Source organism: Cyprinus carpio, chromosome B7, assembly GCF_018340385.1.
Source record: "Cyprinus carpio isolate SPL01 chromosome B7, ASM1834038v1, whole genome shotgun sequence".
NCBI classification, from domain to species: domain Eukaryota; kingdom Metazoa; phylum Chordata; class Actinopteri; order Cypriniformes; family Cyprinidae; genus Cyprinus; species Cyprinus carpio.
This window is the reverse complement of record NC_056603.1, coordinates 5,857,001-5,874,309: the sequence shown is the minus strand read 5'-3', so window position 1 is coordinate 5,874,309 and position 17,309 is coordinate 5,857,001. Positions and strand designations below refer to the sequence as shown.

General features: G+C 39.7%; 3 protein-coding genes across 4 annotated transcripts; 2 read left to right on the top strand and 1 right to left on the bottom strand.

Annotated features, from left to right (window-relative positions):
* The first annotated feature begins 240 nt into the window (after nt 1-240).
* dusp19b (dual specificity phosphatase 19b) lies at nt 241-2,798 on the top strand. Its single transcript, XM_042726805.1, has 4 exons — nt 241-515; nt 1,153-1,199; nt 1,368-1,520; nt 2,306-2,798. The coding sequence occupies exons 1-4, from the start codon at nt 302-304 to the stop codon at nt 2,486-2,488; spliced, it is 597 nt and encodes a 198-aa protein (XP_042582739.1). The 5' UTR covers nt 241-301; the 3' UTR covers nt 2,489-2,798.
* A 79-nt stretch (nt 2,799-2,877) lies between these two features.
* Nucleotides 2,878-5,740, top strand: LOC109093096 (zinc finger protein 316-like). 2 transcript variants are annotated; one of them, XM_019106826.2, is made up of 7 exons: nt 2,878-3,143; nt 3,618-3,810; nt 3,886-3,983; nt 4,078-4,156; nt 4,266-4,457; nt 4,567-4,746; nt 4,856-5,740. In XM_019106826.2, exons 1-7 carry the CDS (start codon nt 3,003-3,005, stop codon nt 5,698-5,700), a joined length of 1,728 nt encoding a protein of 575 aa, XP_018962371.2. In that variant the 5' UTR covers nt 2,878-3,002; the 3' UTR covers nt 5,701-5,740. The 2 variants fall into 2 exon arrangements, with proteins under 2 accessions (XP_018962371.2, XP_018962373.2); XM_019106828.2 differs by lacking the exon at nt 4,266-4,457.
* A 1,129-nt stretch (nt 5,741-6,869) lies between these two features.
* Nucleotides 6,870-11,427, bottom strand: pnp5a (purine nucleoside phosphorylase 5a). Its single transcript, XM_042726799.1, has 6 exons — nt 11,174-11,427; nt 9,907-10,076; nt 9,716-9,819; nt 8,587-8,762; nt 8,264-8,454; nt 6,870-7,531 (listed from the first exon to the last, which is right to left on the bottom strand). Exons 1-6 carry the CDS (start codon nt 11,194-11,196, stop codon nt 7,314-7,316), a joined length of 882 nt encoding a protein of 293 aa, XP_042582733.1. The 5' UTR covers nt 11,197-11,427; the 3' UTR covers nt 6,870-7,313.
* Between the last annotated feature and the right edge of the window lie 5,882 nt (nt 11,428-17,309).

The following is a 17,309-nucleotide window of genomic DNA, read 5'->3' as shown; positions in this document are numbered from 1 at the left end:
TTGTCAATGTGGCTTTTACCTTCAATATTAATTATTGTACAGTGATGTATGTGCCCTTATGATCGCATTAATTTATAGTTTACATTGAATATTTGTAATTGTGCATGTAATGTCTAGTTTATTAGTGAATAAATTAGTATTTTGTGAAATTAGGGTCATCACGGGTAAGCGTCGGCTAATGCATGAAGAGGGGCTTTTATTTTGAAATGAACTGGTGTCACAAACTTACGGTTCCGCGCTTTATGTTAACTGCAGTTATCTTTAGTTCCGCGGTTTGATCAACAGAGATCTGCGGCTCAAGATGAGCTCTCTGCCGCAGGAGATCCAGGGATTCTCCGCGGCGCGTCTGAGGAAGCAGAGCACCAGAGTCACGACCGTGACGGGCGAGAGATTCGTGGAGACGCGCCGCGGCGATCGCTTCCACGCGGAGCGCGAGGGGGACGCGGCGTGCGGGTTTGTGCAGGACTCGAGCCTCGACCTGCAAGTGGGCATCATCAGACCCTTCCTCCTGCTCTGTGCGTTATGTGTATGATGCATATTTGGAATATATATTGGTACAAACCCTTCTGCGGTGGTTCCGTGGGGATTACTGTATTTATGATATCAACAGTGACTAAATAAAGGGGACACTGTGTGGTACATTTTGTGTAACGATGCATATCAAAGATGAACAAACTAAAAAACAAACAAACAAAAATAAAAAGTTTACCATGGTAACCATTAATAATAATAACAACAGCAACAACACTACTATTACTAATATAATAGATAGATAGAAAATTCATAATTCTGTATTTCAGTCAAATCAGATTTGATTTGAAGGTAAAAATAATTGTCCAGATTGTTTGTTTGTTAGTTTATTAAGACTAATTCCAATTTAATGAATGATTATCATTATATTAGAAAGGTTTCCTTGATGAATTCAGTAAATTCTAGCTATTAACACAGTCAAATCATAATAAATTTCAACTTTAAGATTTTATATATATATATATATACTTTAAAACCAGATTTTTTATTTATGGCTAATTCCAAACAAACAAACAAGTAAATAATAATAACAATTATTATTTAAAAAATTGGATTTAAAATTTACCGACACATTGAGTATGAACACTGCTTGTTATATTTAACTAATTATGTGATTTTTAGCATCACAGGATGCTGCCCATGATATAGACACGCTGAAGAAATTAAAGGTAATCTAAAATATATATATATATATATATATATATATTATATATATTACATATCTATAGGCTATTTTTGTATTATTTTACAGTACTTATCTGAACTTCTTATAAACATTTATAAAAATAAGCAGGCTATTTTATATAATATTAAAAAGTGATAATGTGTTGTTTTAGGTGACTCACGTGCTGAATGTGGCGTATGGGGTTGAGAATGTGTTTCCTGATCTCTTCATGTATAAGACTGTCACCGTGTTAGATCTTCCAGAGACGGACATCACCTCATACTTCCCCGAATGTTTCCAGTTCATAAACGAAGCCAGTCAGCAGGTGTGTATGTGTGTGTGTGTGTTTAACCGGCTGACTGTGTGCTCCTCAGAGTGTGTGTGTGTGTGTGTGTGTGTGTGAGTGTGTGTGTGTGTGTGTGTGTGTGTGAGTGAGTGTGTGTGTGTGAGTGTGTGTGTGTTTAACCGGCTGACTGTGTGCTCCTCAGGGTGTGTGTGTGTGTGTGTGTGTGTGTGTGTGTGTGTGTGTGTGTGTGTGTGTGTGTGTGTGTGTGTGTGTGTGAGTGTGTGTGTGTGTGTGTTTAACCGGCTGACTGTGTGCTCCTCAGGGTGTGTGTGTGTGTGTGTGTATGAGTGTGTGTGAGTGTGTGTGTGTGTGTGTGTGTGTGTGTGTGTGTGTGTGTGTGAGTGAGTGTGTGTGAGTGTGTGTGTGTGTGTTTAACCGGCTGACTTTGTGCTCCTCAGGGTGTGTGTGTGTGTGTATGAGTGTGTGTGAGTGTGAGTGTGTGTGTGTGTGTGTGTGTGTGTGTGTGTGAGTGAGTGTGTGTGAGTGTGTGTGTGTGTGTGTGTGTTTAACCGGCTGACTGTGTACTCCTCAGGGAGTGTGTGTAAGTGTGTGTGTGTGTGTGTATGAGTGTGTATGAGTGTGTGTATGAGTGTGTGTGTGAGTGTGTGTGTATTTGAGTGTCTGAGTGTGTGTGTAAGTGTGTGTTTAACCGGCTGACTGTGTGCTCCTCAGGGTGTGTGTGTGTGTGTGTGTGTGTGTGTGTGTGTGTGTGTGTGTGTGTGTGTGTGTGTGTGTGTTTAACCGGCTGACTGTGTACTCCTCAGGGTGGAGTGGTGCTGGTCCACTGTAACGCCGGTGTTTCTCGCTCCGCTTCTGTTGTCATCGGGTTCCTCATGTCCCAGGAGAAGATGTCCTTTGACGAAGCCTTCAGCGCTGTGAAAACCGCCAGGCCTTACATTCAGCCAAACCCAGGCTTCATGAGTCAGCTGAAGAAATACAACCCATAATTCCACACAAAGACTGAATTTTGTAAACCGAGATGTCCTGTTCTTAGCATTCAGATGTTTCCCAGACGGCTTGATCACTGCATACATCAGATTTCACACAGCGCTGGATGAGTTAATGAGCTGATGGGATGAAGTATGTGTGTTAGATTTGTTAGACATCAGAAATGTGACGTTTGGGGACTCCGGGGCCAGGATTGAGAAACAGTTTTAGTGCCAACGTCTTTTATTTCATATTCATATTTGATTAATTATATTTTTTATGAATGTTTATGTTTATATTTGTTGCAAAAATAAAACATTTTAAACCCTCCTGCTGATTAATTGATGGCCTTTACATTTTCGTGAGGTTTTTAGCGCGTGACTCTTATTTTGAAATCCATTATGACGGGGACTGTTCAGAGTCCGCGCGCACGTCACAACACAGCAACCGACGAGACTTTGACTAAACAAACAAACCAGCGATATATTCACCTGTTTTGTGACTTTTAACGATATTTACCGGTGTGTATAGAAGATGTCGTGTGGAGCAGCGGTCCAGAAACAAGTGCTCTTAATAATGGACGGTTTAGTCACGTCTATAGTGGCAGAAATCTGTCAACTCGATATTTTTCAGTCAGAACGTCGAAATGGAAATCTAGACACTGATATTAAAATGGTAAGTTCGTTCAAATGTATAATGATTAACTTTTTAACGCTTGTAAATGTGTTAACCATTTTACTTTCACTAAAAATGACCGCGGTGATCATAGTTACTGTCAAAATATACGATAGTTGATGGATATTTTACTACTGTACACTAATAATACACTAATATAGGATATCCTTCGATTTAGATGTTTTATTTTATGTGTTATTTTATAATAAGCCTTTTTTTCGGTGGCAGCTGGTTAATATCAGACTACCTCTGATAAAAAAAAGTGGACCTTGATAAGATAAAACCTAAATAAATTACAAAATATATGGATTTTCAAACCTGGTCATTTTCTTAATAAACGTGGGAGCGTCAATAAACAACATTACATGTGTGGAAACTTAATAAAGCTAACCTGTGGTATGCAGCAGTCAGGTAAGCAAAATGTTTAATTTTACTTAAACAGCTGGACTGATTATCTCTTGTGTGATTCTCAAGAATCTGACGGCTGCTGTCAGGAAAATAGCAAACTCAACAGCTGAACACATCTGCAGAGTCCTTCATAAAGCATCGAGTGGATCAAGAAAAGATCTTACACGACCGGATCAAGTCAACCACACGGTAGAGCAGCAGTTTGCTGGGAGTGGAAGATCACTGAACACTCATATCAAAGATGAGGAACATGTCAAAGGTGGTTCTTCTCATAACTAAATCACGTGTTACTGTGATTTTTAATAGATTAAATAAGAAAAATGCACTGTTGTAGGAGGAGATCGGCAAGACTTCACCTCAGACGTTGTGTCGGGAATCCAGGAAAGATTGAATTGCACCCTGTCTGGTGGACATCTTCTTCAGACTGTTGAAGTAACCCACATCCAGCTGTAATTGTTGTGTTTTTGAATATACAAAGGCTTTGATTTGTTGTACATCAAACTAACACAAACCTGTCTTCATCTAGGAAGAGCTGGAGTTTAGATTTGAAGAAGTATTTGTCCATGAAGAGGAACAAGTAGAGTGTCAATCTGCTGCTGTAGATGGTACAGACTCTCTGACATTAATGCAATTGGATTAACATGGTATAATATGATAATATAAGGCCTAAATATACAATATCATATCTATAAACATGCCTTGTTCATGTTACAGATACAATGGAGCCCAATGCAGATGAATCTGAATCTGTAGAGCATCAGAGAGAAGAGCAGTGGACCACTGAACCAAACTCTGAGGATGAATCAAATGACATTTCAGTAGAATTAAACACACTGGATGCACCCGACATTATCGAGACGGGATTGGATGTCCCAACAGACACCGCTGAAAATGCTGCTGTAGATGGTACAGACTCCCTGACATTAATGCATTTGGATTAACATTGTATAATATGGTAATGTAAGGCCTAAATATACAATATCATATGTATAAACATGCCTTGTTCATGTTACAGATACAATGGAGCCCAATGCAGATGAATCTGAATCTGTAGAGCATCAAAGAGAAGAGCAGTGGACCACTGAACCAAACTCAAATGACATTTCAGTACAATTAAACACACTGGCTCCACCTGACATTATCGAGATGGGATTGGACGTCCCAACAGACGCCGCTGAAACTGAAGCTGTAGATGGTACAGACTCCCTGAGTTTAATGCAATTGGATTAACATGGTATAATATGGTAATATAAGGCCTAAATATACAATATCATATCTATAAACGTGCCTTGTTCATGTTTCAGAATCAATGGAGCCCAATGCAGATGAATCTGAATCTGTAGAGTATCAGAGAGAAGAGCAGTGGACCACTGAACCAAACTCAAATGACATTTCAGTACAGTTAAACACACTGGATGCACCCGACATTATCGAGACAGGATTGGACGTCCCAATAGACGCCGCTGAAGAAGTGCAACCCAATGCAAGCGATGAGCAGAACATATGCAAAATCTGCGGAAAGACCTTCACCCACCTCAACAACCTGAGAAGACACGAGCAGAAGCTCCACAGCGGAGAAACGCCTCACGCTTGCCAAGAGTGCGGAGAGCGTTTCGGCTCCAGACGCCTCCTCCAAATCCACCGCAGAGAACACAAGGTGGAAAAACCTCACAAATGCACGCTCTGCGACAAGTTGTTTCGCTTGCCCAACCACTTGAGGAATCACATGATGAGTCACGATGACCAGAGACCGTTCTCCTGCGCCACATGTGGGAAGAGCTTCGCCTTGATAAGCGTCCTCAGAGCTCACGAGCGAACGCATGCTGGCGAGAAGACCTTTGTATGCTTGCAATGTGGTTCCAAGTTTCTCACCAAGTCTTACTTGGACTACCACCAGCGAGTTCACACTGGAGAAAAGCCATACCTGTGCACACTGTGGGAAGAGCTTTGCCCAAAAGGGCAACCTCAAGGCACACGAAAGGCTTCACACGCGAACAGCCCTTCAGATGCGAAGACTGTGGAAAAACCTTCGTACACGCCAACACCTTCAAATCCCACAAGCAGCTCCACACGGGAGTCAAAGCTTTCTGCTGTGAGCTTTGTGGGAAGGGCTTTCGGCGAGGAACGCATCTCAAGACTCATCTACTGACGCATTCCGGAGACAAACCCTTTAGTTGCGACGTATGCGGGAAGACTTTTGCCCTCAAAGGATCTCTGAAGACGCACCAGCTCACTCATACGGGGCAGAAGAGTTACGCTTGTAACGTCTGCAGTAAGCAGTTTACTCAGGCCAGCTCGCTAGCGAAACACAGACGGGTTCATACGGGAGAGAAACCACACCGCTGCGGAAACTGCGACAAGTGTTTCTCTCAAAGCAGTCATCTTAACTATCACTTGAAGGTTTGCCAGTCTGGGACAAAAAGTTCTGCAAACTCTAATGTGGAAGAGAACTAACTGAGCAGTCATTCCATTTGTGCCTTACTTGAAAAAACCTAACTGTGACCAAATATTTGAGACTTTTCTTAGAACATCTGCAAGATGTTTCATGCCTAATTATTGGATATTATTAGAGTGAATATCCCGAAGAAACTCCTGGGTCAAATTTTACAATGAAATAAGAGTTCATTTGCAAAAACAAATAATTTTCAAAAATCATGTTTTTTCATTGTGCATTCCGATTAAACTGCAGTTGGGTTATTTTAATTAAGTAAAAATAACAAAAAAAAAAAAATAATAATAATACAGCATGGTAAGTTAAAACACAAACAAAAAAAAAAAAAAAAGTATGTTTTTGCAAATAAACTCTTCTTTTGCAGATTTGAACATTAATATGCAAATAAAATGTCTCAAAACCAAACTGAAGTAGAAATGCAATTTAAAATGTAAAAACTTAATTGCCATGAAAATGTAATGCAAAAAAATAAATAAAATATAGTTTTTATTTTTGTGTATGAAAAATACAAAGCCCACAAGTGGACAGAGCGTTGGAAAAACATATTTGATGGGAGGGGGAATGAAAACCCCAAAAACATTTCAATGCTTTGCATTTACTCTCAAAAATATTGCATTCCCCTGAGAAACTTTGCATTCACTCACAAAAAGCACTGACATTTTTCCTCCTAAGCGATATTATTTCCATCTTAGGTTTTGGCAACGAGACAAAGCATTCAAATATTTTTTTCTCCCATCTCAATATTTTCCCATCACCATGGCTCCATAGAAATACTACCAGCATTTAAGATGTTTTTTGTGTAATGTGTAATATTAAAATTGTACACAAAACTCACTTTTCCACCATAGACGAAAGGGAGACATGCATAATAAATAGCCAGTTTTACTAATAACGGTTTAAAAACACAAGATAGACATTTACTGTACATCTACTGACAAATACTACAAAGCAATCAAAGTTTTACAGAGGATTCAACTTTTAAATTAAGACATAGTAACAAATGGCAAACGTTAACTTAGAAATAAGAAACATTAGTTTTAGCATTCAGAGGAATGTAAAAATTATTTGTATTTTTTCTTTTTAAAGAAAAAAATAAAAATAAAATAAGCACTTTGCTGTTGACCGGATTTATATACATAAGGGCAAAATATCACAGACCAAAAATGAAAGGTTTAAAAAGATTCAGAAAGTATAAATAAGTTAGCCAAGTTAAGTTGAATTGACCTGTTTGACAGTTTTTGCAACCATAACCATGTTTGTAGGACAGATGAATCAGTGTTCTTTGGTCTGTGACTGATCTGAGAACGGTCTTAAGCAAAATTGTTGTTGTGTTCTAGCCGGGTGATTATGGTGGACACCAGCCTCTCCAGCTGCTCCGCCCTCTGTTTGCCCGTCTGCAGAACCTCCTCGTGATTGGCCTTTTCCTCGCTGTCGTAGTCCATCACTGCCTTATTAGTTATCAAAGACAGAGCAAAGACGCGCATCCCACAGTGCCGTGCCACGATCACCTCGTGAACCGTACTCATGCCTAAAACACATGAAGTCTGCTTATTAAACTAGTTCACAAAACAATTAATAGTGCTGTATTATGCATGCCAGGCCAATAGCACATGCACATGACGTCACCATTTACCAAAATTTTCAGAAAAGATTCTGCTATTGTAACTTTGTACTTTGAAACCCGTTTTCAAAAGATTGCATTCTCAGTCCCCCAAAACACCATTTTTGTGTAACTGAATGGCTAAAACCCATAAAAATGTCCTGTTTTAAGTTGAAAAGTGTCCTAAGTTGCCTTGCAAAAGATTGAAAATGAATACCTTCCAGCTGCTTTGTTACAGCATCACTGTTCATTTGCATACAGTTCAATTGTATTTACATTTATGCATCTGGCAGATGCTTTTATATAAAGAGGCTTGTATTGCATTTCATTAGTTCAGGCATTCCCTGGCAACTGAACCCATGACCTACAGGAATACTAACTGTTGTCAGTTCGATTACTCTTTTCAGCCTATCAGAGAACTGCATGATACTCTATTATATTTACATTTACATTTATGCATTTAGCAGACGCTTTTATCCAAAGCGACTTACAGTGCATTCAGGCTATCAATTTTTACCTATCATGTGTTCCCGGGGAATCGAACCCCCAACCTTGCGCTTGTTAACGCAATGCTACAGGAGCACATATTATTTTATATCAAATCTACAATAGTATGTTCCGATTGGTTAAAAGAGGCTTTACAGCGGACGAGACTCTTACCGACAGCATCAGCTCCCAGTTTGTGCAGCATGCGGCACTCTGCGATCGTCTCGAACGACGGTCCGCCTAGAACACAGTACACGCCCTCTCGCAGGAAGTCACTGAAACCGAGCTCCGAACCCACATCGACCGCCAGCTGCTGAAGCTCTCGATCGTATGCGTCAGACATGCAGGGGAAACGAACGCCAAACCTAAAAATGTAAAGTAAGGCTTATCTAGTGAACAGTATCTACAGGAGCACGTGTGGAATCTCTGCATGTCAAAACAGATCCGTGACATAATTGTACTGATTCAAGGAACTAAATAAACACATATAAACATGCCTTTCTTCATTCGGTCCAGCCAGAGGGTTGTTCCCAGCAAATCCAGGCATGTTGAGATGATCTTTGATGATCATGATGTCTCCTACTTTATAGTCCTGGTTCAGACCGCCAGCGGCGTTGGTGAGAATCACGGTCTCCACACCCAGCAGTTTAAAGATCCGCATAGGCATCGTAATCTATAACGGAACAATAATCTTAGTTTGAGATGCTGTGATCCTCACATCAGTTGCAGTTTGTACCAGTTGTGTTCCATTTGTGACCCTGGAGCACAAGAGCAGTCATAAGTAGCACGGGTATCTTTGTAGCAATAGACAACAATACATTGTATGGGTCAAAATTATACATTTTTCTTTTATGCCAAGAATTAGTAGGATGGAGGAAGATATTTTGTAAGTCTCTTACCATAAATATATAAAAACTTAATTTTTGATTGGTAATATGCGTCGCTAAAGACTACATTTGGACAACTTTAAAGGTGATTTTCTCAATATTTTGATTTTTTATGCAACCCCAGATTCTCAAATAGTTGTATCTCAGCCAAATATTATCTTATCCTTACAAACCATACATCAATGGAAAGTTTATTTATTCAAATTTTTATACAAAAATAAATAAATAAATAAAGACCCTTATGTGTGGTTTTGTGATCCAGGGTCACATTTGTGCTGTTTTTTAACTGTTGATCAAGCATCAAATGGACAGCTTGTTGCACCTTGGACATATTATCAGTAAGTTTTAAACTAGCGCAAAAATAACCTGTGATCTGGTCTTTGCATTCCACAGGGTTTACGCTTCAATCAGGCACACAACACAACCAGTTACAACTAATTCAGTTTTCAATAAGGTCATGTGTGGACCAAATATAGTTAGTTCCTGGTAAAGAAGGATCTTTAGGTCGGAGTCCTTCAAGTTTGTGCAACTTGCAATTTCAGTGATATTTAAATATACAGTAGTGAACCCTTCTTAAACCCAGAGCCTTGGATCAGCACCCAGGACTGTTTGGATCTGTAATCCAACAATATAGCCACGACTACCTCTCAATTTAACGGTCAGGCTGACAAAAAGCTGTATTGTTTACATGTTTTGGACTCTGACGAGCCAGAATGTGTGTATTATAGGGTGCTCGTACCTTTTGGATGGGATATCCCTCATAGAGATGAAACCGTCCCTGCATGCAAACACAAGGTCTGCCCTTCAAAGTGCCAAACACCAGCCGTCCAGCATGACCGTGCACTGCAGAAGAGAAAGACGTGCACAGATTCAGTAACGGTTTGTACAAGATAAGATACACAATATTCTAAATTATACAGTAAACCACACCTGTACTTTGAGGGAAGTTGGGGATGTCCCTGTAGTTGAAGGCCACCTGGTCTTTCAAGGCATCAGCCAGTCCACCCAAACCCGAACCGCACACGATGCCCACCAGAGGACGCACTGCCGTCTGGGACAGAAGCCAGTCAGCGGTGGCCTGGCAATCCTCATAGCTGTACCTGCGAAGAGAGAAATGGAAAAAATGAGTTCATGAGGCCCCACCCACACATGACTGTAACAGAATGTGTTTCCAGCTCACTGAATTCACAACACACGCACATGCACGGTTCCCATCCAGAAGCCACATCTGACACACTTGAATGTCTCACACAGTCGCATTACACTTTTATACAATACACTTACACAACTGAGATACATACAATAGCATTTTCAAATGTATTACATAACTACATATTATATAACAATATAACTAATATGTTGAATACTGTAACATTTGAATGCCTACTAGGCCTGCAGATCCCAAATAAAAATATCCTGGCAAATTTGAAACATGAGCCAGTTGAGGCACATCCCTGCGGTAATCTCATCGGGTGACTACTAAAATAAACTTAATGTGACAGAGCATATTTAGGATTAGTACTGTGACATTTGCACTAAAAATGAACATAAAAATCAATTTAGATTTACAATTTTATTCCAATACAATCAATTGGCAAAACAATTACTGTAATCAAAATAGCAAGCCGATGTTCAAAAAGCACTTTTCCAAAGACAGTATGGAATAAATGGTATTTATTCGTAGGAAGTTAATGGTTGACCAATATTATTGGCTTATTAAACATATCTAGAGAGTAAGGTGTCAAGATTATTGTGTCTGTTATACAGTATAGGCCTGTTATATTTCAATTTTGGACATTTTAACAGAATGCCAATACAAACAATTCAAAGTTAAAATTTTCCCTCCAATATATTCGTACTTCAAAGCGTTCTTTCTTAACCCCGCGTTTAAATCCCGAAACCTTCGTTTAAAAGTAACGGTCGTTCGTTTCCCTGGCAACTGTTCAAGTCAGGCGCGCCCGCTCATCACCACGTGCTCGTCACTGCTAAAATTCGGTTATATTAAATTTTACTCAGTTAATGAAAGAATGAACGGATGAATTATTATAGGTCGACTTTAACCAGCAAACTGAACTCCCTGTAACGTTACCAAGCCACTGTTACATCACCATCGAAACAGAAACTCTGCCATACAGTTCACTTTCAAAAGACAAAATAAAGACAAAAAATTAGATTCGAAAAAATAATCACTGTTTACCCAGTGCTGCTCTCAGGAAACATGGTTAAAATCGCTGATCAGATCCTTCACGAATATGGACCGGAAACGTCGATGTTACTTTGTAGCGATGTGTGGTAACGTTAGAAACGAACGTACGCGACGAATTACCAGTGAAACAAATAAAAGAGATAGAAATGAAACAAAACCACAAGAACGAGACGCGAGAATGAATATAAGCGCTTTTAAAATTCCTGAAGCGTCGCTCACGCGGTCGGTTTCTTATAGAGCCGCCGCCTCCGCCGCTCCGCCCCGCGTTTGACGCAAACGAGAAGCGGGACACTCCTCCTGACGCAAATGCCTTTGTGTGGGCCGTCATGGGCCCCCGGTCTGTTATCAGTGAAATCTCTCTGAAACTTGAGCAACAGCTGCCATACTGAACACATCATAACCTGGAAATTGGTTTTCCTAGATTAGATTTATGGATGGTTGAACAACACAAACGCGTGTTACTATGAGTCATCCAAATATAAACACTGTCAGGTGGGTCCATGTGTATCTGCCTTGTTCAAACTAACTCACAATCATGCCTTTTCTTTTTGGCTTTGTATCAACACACTTGAAGAACAGGCGTATGATATGTAATACTACATTAAGTATGTAAAACCTATTTTTTTGGGTTTTGAACATTTACAAGAGAACATATTTCGTCCCGCTTTGCTCCGTCTGGGTCAACATTGCAGAAATGCTTAAGAAAGTTTCATAAGTCGAGGATTTCAGTCCTCCAGCATTCCCCTCATGTTACATCGGGGCTGTCCAATCCTGCAGAGTTTAACTCCAGTCCTAAATAAACACACCTAAACCAACTAAACAAGGTCTTCAGATTCTCTAGAAACTTCCACGCAAGTGTGTTAAAGCTGGTTGGAGGCAAACTCTGGCAAACCGGACTCAGGACGCTCCTGTAATAAATGTATCCTGAATTCATCACAGAAGTCATTGCAGCATTTGCATTTACATTTAATCAGGACAATAGAAGCAATCAAGATCAACAAAACAGCAGTCATATGTAATTATCAAGATCAACAAAACAGCAGTCATATGTAATTGTTGTTCTCTGTTGTTGTATGTTTATATTTCTGTTTGATTAGTATGTAGCACCGTGGTCCTGCGAGACATGACATTTCGTTCTGTGATGCCATTCAGTGACTATAAAGTTCAACTTGACTTGACTTTAAGTGCTTTGATAAAGTCTCAGTTAGCCCAGTATGGCAAGGTTTTTTAAATAATAAATGAAAAGAAATCAAGTAGATAGAAAAAGAATAGGGAACGCTAGTAAATAAAAAATGCACAAACCCATATGTTTAAATTTTATGCTTTATTTTAGAGTAAGAACAGGATCTAGGAGGGTGTCTCAGAGACTCAAAAAGAGTTCACGAGCCCCGTTTCAAACATATCACATTAGGTAGAAGAATCCTATTCTTATTAGCACCTCGTATAACACACTTCCCACACGTCAGTCAAAACCATCTTAGGGTTATCAATGAAGAATATAGTCACCTCTGTGATGCATTTTTTAATATTGCAGTTTAATGCAATATTTATTGTAACAGCACAATTCCAGTTAAATTACTCAATGGCACCTAAAGCCCAGCATCATCGCAATTCATGACATCATAATTGAAACTGCTTCTGCTTTTTATGTCATATCCTGTTGTGATCATCCAGTAGTTCAAGGTACCCACAAGTTACTAAATGACAGATAAGTATATTTACAACCTCACCTATAATATAAGGCCTGATGGGGGGCTGTTTTCGCCTCAGTCACTGTTGTGACTGTTTCTTATCAACCCAAAAAAACATAGCTGAAGAAAATAAAAGGCTGTGCAGAGCTCAGCTTGTATTGATGACGTGGTTTTTCTTTGCACAAGCTGACACGCCTGTATCCTGACCAATAGTGTAACGGCTCGGCTCACGATGGCACAAAACAATTTAGCCTTTTCCTCAGAGGTTACAGCTTTGTAGGAATCAATAAAAATGTTCCCAAAGCTGTCCCGGTGCCAAGTTTATTATGCAACAAGTCCTGAAGAACAAGGCCAGGGGGCCCTTAGAATGTCTCACCTTTGTGATTCGAAGCCATTAAACATTACTTGAAAGCCTCCATCTAAATAAGCAAAGTATGATTTGACAATAAATCAGCCTGAGGGGGTTTCTTTTACACTAGTCAACATTTGAAATGGATCAGGTTGTCCCAAAACGCGTTCTTGTCTTAGGATCAACTTTTTTGATCCACTTCAAATGTTGACTACTGTAGACTGAAGGAGCTATGTCTGATCAGCACGAGTCTTGAATGAACACGCGAATCTTTACGCAACAAACTGCACACATTACATTCTGGTAATATTATTATCCACGTCTTATAATTGCAAAGCATACTCACTTCAGACCAAGGATGTGCATGAAAGTCACATGTCTTGGTCAGCGCAGGAAGTGAGCAGGCCTGTCGTCATCATGCATAATGACCCTATTATTCATAATAACTGAGAGTGTGTGCGGAACGTGTCAAATGGGTTTAGCTTGATGTCTGTGAACCTGACTAGACAAGACTATGCGGTTTGGCTAATACATGCATCAGTGCTTTTATTTGTTCCTTATTATTGATTAAGCTCAGTGGAGACAAGTCATGGGCAAAATCTGGCAGATCTAGAATTTTCCAAGCTTCAATATCGATTAATATCAACAGATTGACACAGGAGTGCTTTACAAAGAATCTGCAGAAATATTCAGCCCCACAACAAAATGTGAAATTCAATGAAGAGTGGCATTTATGGCAGAATCAAGTTAGGAAATAAAACAGTCCAGTACCAAATGGGCCACAACTCTTGAACATTTCCTGAACTGACAAGCACTGAGGTATTTTTGTGTTATCTATGTGAAAAAGGCCGGTCCAGTGAGAATCTTCTAGTAGGACTGAGAAACATTGTTGGATTTGTCTGTAATGTTACATAATAAATGCATGGGTCAGCTTGACGGCAGAAATTCACTGCCAAACAAATTTGGACTCAGACCAAAGCAAATGTAAACTTTAACTCGGTTTTTCTCCCACAGCCTTTCATTAAACTTTCAGTGTGGCAAACACTAAGCCTTAGTAAATATACAGACAGGTCCAAAAGTCTATCTCCAACTGCTTCTATTTGGCATTTTTTGCTAATATAGTACAAAAATGCCAAATTAAAGTGAAAAATGTTTTTCAGCGCCTCTCAAAGCGGAAGAACTTGAGAAACTTATGAGGAAATTTGAGTCATTATAAAACTGATGCAACAGGAAGAGGGGGTTGAAACAAGTAGGCATCAAGTTATGTCTTTCTTATTCAACTTTTTACAGTAACACCAATCACGTTTTCCAGCTCATTGCTTTCTCATTCTTATGAAGAAAATCATCACCGAGTCATCTCGACTGTCACAACATATCAGAAAGTGTCCCTTTCCCTGTCTTTATGTAACCTCTCTCATATCACCCTCATTAGGAAAGAGTAAGTTGAAAAGAGACAAAAATAAGGAAATGGGAGATAAGCCATGATAAGTTTTATCGATAAGGAATTCTTTAGCGTCCACCATAAAACACTTTCCATCACTTTAAGACTTTGTCAATAACAGAAACTTGCTGGAATTTATAATTTTAACATGTCGCAACAAACCCATTATGAAACTCACCCAGTCGCAAGAATAAAGACCTCATTTAGCGTTATTTAATTCCAAATGGAGAACTCTGATAAAAGCTGCAGACATATTATTGTATGCAGACACTGTTTTTTTTTTTTTACAAATATGCAGGCCAAGGCCCTGTACAGGTCAGTCACCACATAATAGATACATGAAGTGAAGGAACTGCGGCACGTCAGTGATTGGCGCATATAGAGGGTGGTGCGCTGATGGTGGCGTTTAGTGTCATTTTGAGTACAAAAGTGAATGTCCTGTAAGTCCCCACCTCAACTCTGACTTTAACAGTCTGTTTTCTTCAATTATCATTGCATAACACTTCATGCTTTTTGCAAGTCATTGTGTACTAAGGTATCAGTTGGGTTGCTGATGTAATGAACACATTCAAAGACAAATATCCCAGTATTCTTTCCTAAAAGGGCTCATTCTCTTCCTGTTATAGAATTCAGAAATAATTAACTTACTTAACATTCTTTAACATTCCAAAACCATTCTTTCATCCAAGCTATTTACTGAAGACGCATCACGACATCGACGATGCTGAATTGCACTGGTCCTTTGCATTTACAGTATGGAAAACAGCAGCTTGGACAAGCAAACATAGCAAAATCTCTTCTTTTGTACTCTATGGGAGAAAGTTAGTCATTGATAGTGGAAAACAGACTGTACTTAATTAAAGGGGTCATATGATGCGATTTCAAGTTTTTCTTTCTCTTTGGAGTGTTACAAGCTCTTGGTGAATAAAGAAGATCTGTAAAGTTGCAAAGACTAAAGTCTCAAATCCAAAGAGATATTCTTTATAAAAGGTAAGAGTCAACCACACCCCCCTAAAAAGGCTCATTCTAACACGCCCCCACATCTCTACATCACTGTGTGGGAAGATTTTCATAACACCGCCCAAATGCTCACGCAAAGAAAGAAGGTGTAACTTTGATTCTCACTGTTGCCGTCGGTGCCATGTTGTGGAGAAGCTGTGTTTCATTGTGAAAGCGAAAATACTTTGTTTGGTCTTCCAAAAGAAGACCTAGACTGAACTAGAATTCAGTGGTTAAGTTGTATTTACAACACTGTTCCAGAACAGTTCAACCCAAATATTCAGATGTGTGCAGTGCATTTTATGGAGGACTGTTTCCTGATCCTGGGAGAGAAGACTAAAATGCCGGCTGTTCTGACTCACAGTCTGTGAGTATGTTTACATATTTAAAGGATTTGTCACTGATGATTCAAACACGAGTTTTGAGCAGTGTAGAGTAGCGGTTCTCAATTCCAGTCCTCGCACCTCCTGCTCTGCACATTTTGTATGTTTCTCTTATGGCTTCAGACGTTTGTTCTGTTGTTAAAATGCCCAATTTTACAGCAGAAAAAAACATGTTTACAGTCTGGTACAAAAAATGATTTTGGTCTATATAGCTAATTTTGCCCTTCATGACAACTGTGAGGGGGGTGATTTTTTTTTAGAACTCATCCGTTTAAATTAAAGCCTTAAAGTTCTGCATAATTAAGGGCGTGGCCACTTGAGTGACAGGTGGATTGCCGCTGCTCACACTGCCGTGAAGCTAGGTAGGCATGGCTTCAGCAATCAGCTCCTGCCTTTTTGCCCATTTTCAATGATCAGGGAGTGACACGCAGTGACGCGCTGCCAAGATGGCGATGGCCCGCTCCGCCCACTTTGAGCTTCAAAAACGCTCTTCAGAAAACTACGGGTGACATCACGGACTCTACGTCCATGTTTTTATTCAGTCTATGGTAAAAAGACAGTATAAGTCATTATAACCCGTAATTATGTCCCCACTGGATGCAACAAATGGCTCGTTTGTAATGGGTTTTATTGTTTTTGTCTTGTCATGCCAGTGTTCTGTCCGGGACATGCATCACAGTATGTTAAGGGCGTAACATTTTCATCATACGCTTGAGGTATTCAGCCAATCACAATGCACTGGATATCTGGCCAATCAGAGCACACCTCGCTTTTCAGACCGATGAGCTTTGTAAAAATCGACGCGTTTCAGAAGGCGGGGCATAGGGGAGAAAAAATAATGTACAGTATGTGGAAAATAATGTGTTTTTTGAACCTTAAACCACATGAACACATTTAATTACACCAACTACACAAAATAATGTTCTTTTTAGCAACACCATATGACCACTAACATAAAATTACTTAAATTTCGCACACAGAGTTTGAGTTTATCAACACCGATGGGAAGGCTGACACTGGCTGCGGTTCTTGATGTCAGAGATTGTTCATGCTCTCGCTTTTCTCACAGACATAAATCGGATCTTTGTAGAACAGGGTTGGTTATGTGAGAACGTATCTGGAGAATCTCACTGCAGTGTCATGCGTGAAACCTGCGACATTCACTTAGGTCCTCACAAGAGTGAACTTGAAGGCCTTTATTGTTGTAAGTAACGTGCTCCTCCTAAAACTGAAAATTAGATGAGCTATTTGAAGGGACGTGCTG

What these genes read in the sequence shown, in the direction of transcription:
- dusp19b (XM_042726805.1), top strand. Translation starts at nt 302, where the DNA reads ATGAGCTCTCTGCCGCAGGAGATCCAGGGATTCTCCGCGGCGCGTCTG. An exon ending in CAGACCCTTCCTCCTGCTCT is followed by an intron (nt 516 to 1,152) that starts GTGCGTTATGTG and finishes TGTGATTTTTAG; the next exon opens with CATCACAGGATGCTGCCCAT. An exon ending in ACACGCTGAAGAAATTAAAG is followed by an intron (nt 1,200 to 1,367) that starts GTAATCTAAAAT and finishes GTGTTGTTTTAG; the next exon opens with GTGACTCACGTGCTGAATGT.
- LOC109093096 (XM_019106826.2), top strand. Translation starts at nt 3,003, where the DNA reads ATGTCGTGTGGAGCAGCGGTCCAGAAACAAGTGCTCTTAATAATGGAC. An exon ending in ATCTTCTTCAGACTGTTGAA is followed by an intron (nt 3,984 to 4,077) that starts GTAACCCACATC and finishes GTCTTCATCTAG; the next exon opens with GAAGAGCTGGAGTTTAGATT. An exon ending in TCAATCTGCTGCTGTAGATG is followed by an intron (nt 4,157 to 4,265) that starts GTACAGACTCTC and finishes TTCATGTTACAG; the next exon opens with ATACAATGGAGCCCAATGCA.
- pnp5a (XM_042726799.1), bottom strand. Translation starts at nt 11,196, where the DNA reads ATGTTTCCTGAGAGCAGCACTGG. An exon ending in AGGGATATCCCATCCAAAAG is followed by an intron (nt 8,763 to 9,715) that starts GTACGAGCACCC and finishes GTTCCGTTATAG; the next exon opens with ATTACGATGCCTATGCGGAT. An exon ending in GCTGGACCGAATGAAGAAAG is followed by an intron (nt 8,455 to 8,586) that starts GCATGTTTATAT and finishes TTACATTTTTAG; the next exon opens with GTTTGGCGTTCGTTTCCCCT.